The 8323-nt window shown below is 40.8% G+C and overlaps 1 protein-coding gene and 1 long non-coding RNA gene across 17 annotated transcripts in view; one reads left to right on the forward strand and one right to left on the reverse strand.

Moving 5' to 3' along the window:
* ICA1L (islet cell autoantigen 1 like) overlaps positions 1 to 6987 on the forward strand; it is a 96165-nt gene extending 89178 nt beyond the window's left edge. For all 16 annotated transcript variants that reach the window (XM_017884409.1, XM_017884399.1, XM_017884398.1 and 13 more), the window contains one exon: positions 6298 to 6987. In XM_017884409.1, coding sequence (XP_017739898.1) covers positions 6298 to 6413 — 116 coding nt within the window. In that variant the 3' untranslated portion in view covers positions 6414 to 6987. The remainder of the gene's footprint in view (positions 1 to 6297) is intronic.
* LOC108537218 (uncharacterized) overlaps positions 1 to 8323 on the reverse strand; it is a 48060-nt gene extending 39737 nt beyond the window's left edge. The window contains exon 1 of the long non-coding RNA XR_001887730.1: positions 8068 to 8323. This is a non-coding gene — a long non-coding RNA (uncharacterized LOC108537218). The remainder of the gene's footprint in view (positions 1 to 8067) is intronic.

Raw genomic sequence — 8323 nt, forward strand, 5'->3', positions numbered from 1 at the left:
ACTCTGATTTTTTGAATTTCCAGCTTTTTTGCACTGCTTTTTCCCCATCTTTGTGGTTTTATCTGCCTTTGGTCTTTGATGATGGTGACGTACTGATGGGGTTTTGGTGTGGGTGTCCTTTCTGTTTGTTAGTTTTCCTTCTAACAGTCAGGACCCTCAGCTGTAGGTCTGTTGGAGTTTGCTTGCGGTCCACTCCAGACTCTGTTTGCCTGGGTATCAGCAGCAGAGGCTGCAGAAGATAGAATATTGCTGAACAGCAAGTGTTGCTATCTGATTCTTGCTCTGGAAGCTTCGTCTCAGGGGTGTACCCAGCCGTGTGAGGTGTGAGGTGTTGGTCTGCACCTAGTCGGGGATGTCTCCCAGTTAAGCTACTCAGGGGTCAGGGACCCACCTGAGCAGGCAGTCTGTCTGTTCTCAGATCTCAACCTCTGTGCTGGGAGATCCACTGCTCTCTTCAAAGCTGTCAGACGGGCGTTTACCTCTGCCGAGGTTTCTGCTGCTTTTTGTTTAGCTATGCCCTGTCCCCAGAGGAGGAGTCTACAGAGGCAGGCCAGCCTCCTGGAGCTGTGGTGGGCTCCACCCAATTCAAGCTTCCCAGTTGCTTTGTTTACCTACTTAAGCCTCAGCAATGGCGGGTACCCCTCCCCCAGCCTCACTGCTGCCTTGCAGTTAGATCTCAGACTGCTGTACTACAATGAGGGAGGCTCCGTGGATGTGGGACCCTCTGGGCCAGGTGTGGGATATAATCTCCTGGTGTGCTCTTTGCTAAGACCCTTGGTAAAATGCAGTATTAGGGTGAGTTACCCGATTTTCCAGGTGTTGTGTGTCTCAATTTCCTTTGGCTAGGAAAAGGGATTTCCTTCCCCTTCGCGCTTCCCAGGTGAGGCGATGCCTCGCCCTGTTTCAGCTCTCACTGGTTGGGCTGCACCCGCAGACCAGCGCCAACTGTCCGACACGCCCCAGTGAGATGAACCCGGTACCTCAGTTGAAAATGCAGAAATCACCCGTCTTCTGTGTCACTCACGCTGGGAGCTGGAGGCTGGAGCTGTTCCTAATCGGCCATTTTCCAGTTCAGTAATATTAAGCATGTTCACACTGCTGTGAAACAGATCTTCAGAACTTTTTCACCTTGTAAATCTGAAACTTTATACCCCTTAACCCCTTGTCCTAAGTCCCTGGTAACCACCATTCTGCTTTCTCTGATTACTTTAGATACCTCATACAACTGAAATAATGCAGTATTTGGCTTTTTTGTGACTGGCTTATTGCATTTTGTATAATGTCCTCAAGGTTCATCCTGTAGCAAGTGACTGGATTTCCTTCCTTTTTAAGGTGGAATAATACTCCATTTGGTAGATATAACACAACTGGTTATCTGTTCATCCATGTATCACATTTTTTAAACAGCCTACTGAGGTATAATTCATTCCCTTCACTAGTCTTCAGTACTCTGCTGTAAACAAGAGACCTCTCTTATCCTCAGCTCATTTATTTATTATCACTATAGATTCATGTTTTCTTTTGTTGTCATTTTTTTTGGAGACAGAGTCGCCCAGGCTGGAGTGCAATGGTGCGATGTTGGCTCACTGCAACCTCCGCCTCCCAGGTTCAAGTGAGTCTCTTGCCTCAGCCTCCTGAGTAGCTGGGTCTACAGGCATGCACCACCACACCTGGCTAATTTTTGTATTTTTAGTAGAGATGGGGTTTCACCGTGTTGGCCAGGCTGGTCTTGAACTCTTGACCTCAAGTGATCCACCCATCTGGCCTCCCATAGTGCTGGGGTTACAGGTGTGAGTCACTGGACCTGGCCTGATTCATATGTTTTCAGTGGTTTATAATCACTGCTGAACTTATTGATTTTGGTGCTCACAGTGTTCCTGTGTTGGCCAGTGGAAGCCCTTTCAGGCTGACTTCTGAATCCTTGTGATATCAATATCTTTAAATTTTGAAATAATTTCTGACTTATAGAAAGACTACAGAAGTTAATACAAAATACTACTATACATTCTTCACTTAGGTTTCCAAAATGTTACCATGTTTGCTTTACACCCATATTCTCTCTCTTCCCCACCCCCCCATCATATACATATAAATTTCCTCTGAACTGCAATAGTTTGAGTAGCAGACATGATGCCCCTCTGCCACTAAATATTCATTGCCTATTTCCTAAAAACAAGGACATTCTTTTACATAATTACAGTACAAGTCAAAATCAGGAAATTAACATTGCCATAGGACCATTATCTACTGTAGACCTTATTCAGAGTTTGTCAATTATCCCACTAATGTCTCAATTTCATTTTAGTTGTTCGTAGTCTAGGATCCAATCCAGGATCACACATTGTATTCAGTAAAGTCTCTTTAGTCTCTTAATCTGGAACAGTTCCTCAATCTTTTGAGTCTCATGACCTTGACATTTTTGCAGTGTGTAGGTCATTTATTTTGAATATTCCTTGCATTTGGGTTTAGCTAATGTTTTTTCATAATTAGACCCAGGTTATGCATTTTGGCAGGGCTACCAGTGCAGGAATGGTGTTGTGCCTTAGTAAATCCTATCAGGGGGTGCATGATGTCTGCTTTGTTTCACTCCTGGTGATGTTAACCCTGATCACTTGGTTATGGTGGTATCTGCCACATTTCTCCATTACAAAATGACTACTGTATCTTTCCCTTTGTAATTAGTAAGTATCTTGTGGGAGGTGTTTTGAAATACTGTAAATGGTTTGTTTATACTGAAGTTTTGCCCACTAATTTAGCATTCACTGATAATTCTTCCATGAAATATTTAGTACTGTAGTTGTTGCCAAATGGTGATTTTCTATTTCCTCATTCCCTCTGTATTTACGAGTTAGCGTTCTACTGGATGGGAAAGCTTTCCCTTTTTCCCTACTTATTTACTTATTCATTGATATCAGTGTGGACTCCTGCAATCTATTTTATTCTTCCCAGTACTCTGAGATCAGCCAGTAGGGAAAACCCTGAATTCCAAGCAAATCACAGATTTCACACTGGCAGGTTCAGAATACAGCCATCCCTCAGGGATTCAGAGAACTTATAGTTATACTTTTCTTTTTAAAAACCAGCTAAAACAAGTTGTGCTTAATCATTTAAAACAGACACTATAAAGTAAATAAATTTCAGAAATGAACACAAAAAAGCAAAGGCAGTATTTACCTATAATTCTTGAGGCTGATTTTCGAGGAAAAATTTAGGGGGAAAAAAAAACTCACCAAGAAGGTACAATAAGACTAAACTTAAGAATTTAACAGGCTGGGCACAGTGACTCATGCCTCTAATCCCAGCACTTTGGGAGGCCGAGGCGGGCGGATCACGAGGTCAGGAGTTCGAGACCAGCCTGGCCAACATGGTGAAACCCCATCTCTACTAAAAATACAAAAATTAGCTGAGCATGGTGGCATACACCTGTAGTCCCAGCTACTCGAGAGGCTGAGGCAAGGAGAATCACTTGAACCCAGGAGGCGGAGGTTGCAGTTAACTGAGATCATACCATTGCCCTCCAGCCTGGGCGACAGAGCAAGACTCCGTCTCAAAATAAAAGCAAAACAATCAAAATTTAATAAAATTGATGTGTTTTTTTTTTTTTTTTTTTTTGGAGACCGAGTCATGCTCTGTCACCAAGGCTGGAGTGCAGTGGCATGATCTTGGCTCACTGCAACCTCCGCCTCCAGGGTTCAAGCAATTCTCCTGTCTCAGCCTCCCGAGTAGCTGGGATTACAGGTGTGCCACGACACCTGGCTAATTTTTGTATTTTTTTTGCTAGGGACGGTTTTTGCCATGTTGTCCAGGCTGGTCTGAGACTCCTGACCTCAAGTGATCCATCTGCCTTGGCGTCCTTAAGTGCTGGGATTACAGGCGTGAACCACCGTGCCCAGCCATAAGATTGAAAATTTTAACAACTTTAAAATTCATTCATTAAGAGCCTCACTTCATTAGTCATTAAGGAAGTACAAATTTAAAGCAAAATGGAATCCAAGACCTACCTACTATAATGGCTAAAATGAAACAGAAAAGAAAATCCCTAATTGACAAGGATGTTAAATAACTAGAATCTCAAAACCTGTGTGTAGGAGTGTAAATTGGTACTACTACTTGGAAAACTGGCGGTTTCTACTAAAACTTAACATACATATGCCCTGTGACCAAGCAATTCCACTCCTAAGTACATACCCAACAGAAACGTATCCATCCATTGACTAAAATATATACTAATGAGCGTTACTGTGATACTGTTAATAATACACCAGAATGGGATTTGTGCTGGCATTCCCTGGGGTTGGGGGGGTATGAATAGTGACTGGAAGGGTGTCAGGGTATCATGCATGAGGGGAGCTTCAGAGGAGTAGTCATGTTTTTTTTGTTTTTGAGACAGGGTCACACTCTGTTGCCCACGCTGGAGTGCAGTGCTGCAATCTTGGCTCACTGCAACCTCTGCCTCCCAGGTTCAAGCAATTCTTGTGCCTCAGCCTCCTGAGTAGCTGGGATCACAGATGTGCGCCACCACACTCGGCTTTTTTTTTTTTTTTTTTTTTTTTTTTAAAGTAGAGACAGGGTTTCACCATGTTGGCCAGGCTGGTCTCGAACTCCTGACCTCAGGTGATCTCCACACCTCGGCCTCCCAAAGTGCCTGAATTACAGGCGTGAGCCACCATACCCAGTCACGTTCTACTTCTTGATGCTGATATTGTTTATGAGCATATTTACTTTATGAAAATTAATTACATTTAATTTGGGCCTTTTCTCTCTGTATAGAATTCATTTTCTGCTTGCTATCCTGTAAGAATCTCTGGAAGCAGTAATAGTGTACACAAGGAAAGCCTCTATAAAAGATGTAACTGACAGACCTTTATTTCCCATTGTGACTGATGAATATAAAACTGTCTTACATTTGCATAATGCTGTACAATATTTACATACTTTTTAGGACTCCTCAACAGCTGCATGAAGGAGGTCAGGTATTACCTTAGTGACATCTGTTCTTCTGGCATAATGACTAATAGTGCCCCTATTTACTCTCAAGTATCCTGATATAATGATGAATCATATGGTTACTACTTTACAGATGAGGAGACACGAGCCCCTGAGGTAAAATGACTTGCCCAGTATTACTCATTAGCAGGTGTTACACCCAGGACTCAAAGCCAGATTTTGACTACTTCAGGGTACTCAGAAACAGAACTGGACACACTGAGTGAAGCCTTTCACTCTGCCCTGATCCTTGGGGCTCTGGATCCCCACACCCCAAACCCCAGCTCTCTGGTCCTGTGCTGAGTGTTACTGTGATGTGAAAGAGGACTGCCTTGGGACTGCCTTCCACCCTCCGCACTGTGACTCTGGTTTCATATCCAGCTCTTAAGACTGTCCCCTGCGTCTCAACCCTGCCTTCTCAACTCCTTGGCTTTCAAGGGCCTAGACTTCTGAGATGACCCACTGTCTGTGCCACTGTGCATTCTTTATTAGTCCCAACCCTCAGCCCAAATGTATACTCTTGAATATCTGCCATAGTGCAACTTGTAGAATCTTGAGAAATAAAATTTTCCAGTCTCCATAAGGAGATGTGAGGGATCTGATGAACAAGACGCTGTACCTGAGATACAATGCATACTGTAAAATGCATACATCAAAAAATTTTAAAGTGCACATGGAAAAGACATAACAACTATAAACCAAAAGGACAATGTTGGGTGTGCTAATGTGGTAGGTAGAAGAAATTTTTTTCCTTATATCTATTTTTGTAATACCACTTTTATAATAAACATAAATCAACTTGAAGCAGTGTTTACAAATGTCATTTCTTACTTGATATGAACAAGTTTACTTTTAAACTTATCTGAGAGTCTTCTATAAGTGATCTTAAATGTTCTATGAAGACCACAGTATTGCTTGCTTTTTCACTTTTAACTCAATTCCTTTCTCAGAGCAGCATACAATCATTTAAATATAGGCACCTCATCAAAGCAGAAGTTATCTCTATTTGCCTTTCAAAATTATCCTAAACCAGGAGCAGTGGTTCATGCCTATAAAACCAGTGTTCTCGGAGGCTGAAGTGGGAGAATCACTTGAGCCCAGGAGTTCCAGACCAGCCTGGGCAACATAGGGAAACCCTAGTCTCTACCAATATTAATAATAATAATACTTCTTAAGGGAATTATAGTTGATTGTCAGTTTTCTTAAATTTTTTTTTAATTCAAAAGAAGCACCTACTTCAAAATCATAAATGTGGTACAAAAACGATTTCAAAACTGAAACTCTTTAATGTGTTTTTTTCTTTTTTAATAGCCCCCAACAATGGTAATCAAGACATGTCAGCCTGGTTCAATCTATTTGCAGACTTGGATCCACTTTCAAACCCAGATGCTATTGGACACTCAGATGATGAACTCCTTAATGCTTGACTGAAGTTATAATGTCACTTCAGTGGCCTTGAGACATCAATTTTGCAACGCATTTCCTTTGTGGAAAGGAGTTTATATTGTAACCCACACACAAAAGCATGGTGTTTGTGAATATAACACCTGTCAGCCAACTTTAGACAGATGGTAAAGACCACATTTGAATAAGTTAAGTACATCTTTCATATCTTGGATTTGCAGCTGTTGGTAATATGTGGAAAATATTAGAAACTTCTATGTGGAAAATATTAGAAAACTACGGAGTCTGCAATATTTAGATACTGAAACTTATGTCAAAATAACAGCTAGGAGTAATTCTGTCAATATGGAGTTGAGCTTATTTCTTTGGAAACCCTTTTAAGTTGCCTTGCTGGCTGTGAGAATTTTATATGTGGATAAAAAAAGATAGCATGTAAATTGGGTTGTGGTTTGGGGTCAGTTTTTAAATAAAATAGTAACAAGGAGGATTTTCTGTTTTTGAAAACAGCATTAGAACCAGACCAGCTTTGTTTTGGGTTAGAGAGATAGAATAAGATTTGAGAACTTAGTTTGCTTTAATGAAATCACAGAGAAACTTGATACTTGCTTTTCTTCATTTGGAGGCTAAAATATAATGTTTTTTCATTCATACAAAATAATGGACACTCTCTAATTCCATTATTAAATCTTGAAGGGGAAATAGCAGGATAATTAATTTGCTAAGCCCATTCTCTGTAGAAACAGAAAATCTTCCCATCTCCTAAACCTCAGAATGCACAGTAATACTTAAGGCTTGTACAAGTGTCTTCAGACCCACTTTTTCATACACTTGCGATATAGTATTATGCAGTATTTATATTATTCCTGAAAATAAAATGAGGGGGAGAATATTCCCAAGCAACTGGCAATAGTATTCCTGATATACCTAGAAATTTCTATCTGAATGAGGAGACACTTATGAACACCTTATCCTTACATATATTTGCATACTTACCCCATATTTTGTGACATAATTTAACCCAGAATACTTTCTGGCAGACATACAGAAAGCTCTGTGTGATCAATAAGGGAGTGTCTCATTTTTCTACTTCCCTCTTTTTGTGGGTGACATCATCTGAGGCTCTATTTGATTACTAAGCAAAATCTGTTACCCCTACAGGGTTTAGAACCTAAGTATTAGAGAGGAAGGCTATTTAATGGAAGTTAATGTAAGCTGATAAAAACATAGCTACTGTACACACACATCAATCACTCAATTTCCTGTCCTTTTTTCTTGCCCACCCTTTAATTTTGAAGCAATTTCCCAAGTGTTTTGCATCCACTCCATTGCATTTCCATAAGAAGACATTTTGAATAAGTTATTCACAGTAGTTTTCATGTGCTCTTAGTTCTATTCTAAACAGGCTTATTTAGAAGAGGATTGCTTGTAATGTTTGTCATGGTACATAGAAAACACTGGACCAGAGTAGGTAAAATGCAGTCCACGTCCCGTCCATAGCCATCTATAATAGTAACTGCCCACAAGCTCTCCGGAAAACTACTACAATGGCCAAGTACAGTATAGGCTGGAAAGACCTTATCAGAAACACTGACTCAGAAAAAAGGTATGAAGTCTTTCCATAAAATATTTTCACAATATTACTGCTATTTCTTTAAATTTTAATGAGCCATTACTTACCTCTTCAGAAGCATTTTTTAAGTCTTCCTTTATACTCAGTGAAATTTCCCAGAATGCAATACTGTCATTGTTCTGCCAAGTTCCAATCACCAAGATCATGATTATGAATCCCTACCTGAATTCTGTACCCATGGTGACTCTGGTGCTCTCAACTTTTGAGTGCCTCAAAAAATGCTAAATCTTTGGGCACGGTGGCTCACGCCTGTAATCCCAGCACTTTGGGAGGCCAAGGCAGGTGGAACACTTGAGGTCATGA

Source organism: Rhinopithecus bieti, unplaced genomic scaffold (genome assembly GCF_001698545.2).
Source record: "Rhinopithecus bieti isolate Rb0 unplaced genomic scaffold, ASM169854v2 scaffold_14229, whole genome shotgun sequence".
NCBI classification, from domain to species: Eukaryota; Metazoa; Chordata; class Mammalia; order Primates; family Cercopithecidae; genus Rhinopithecus; species Rhinopithecus bieti.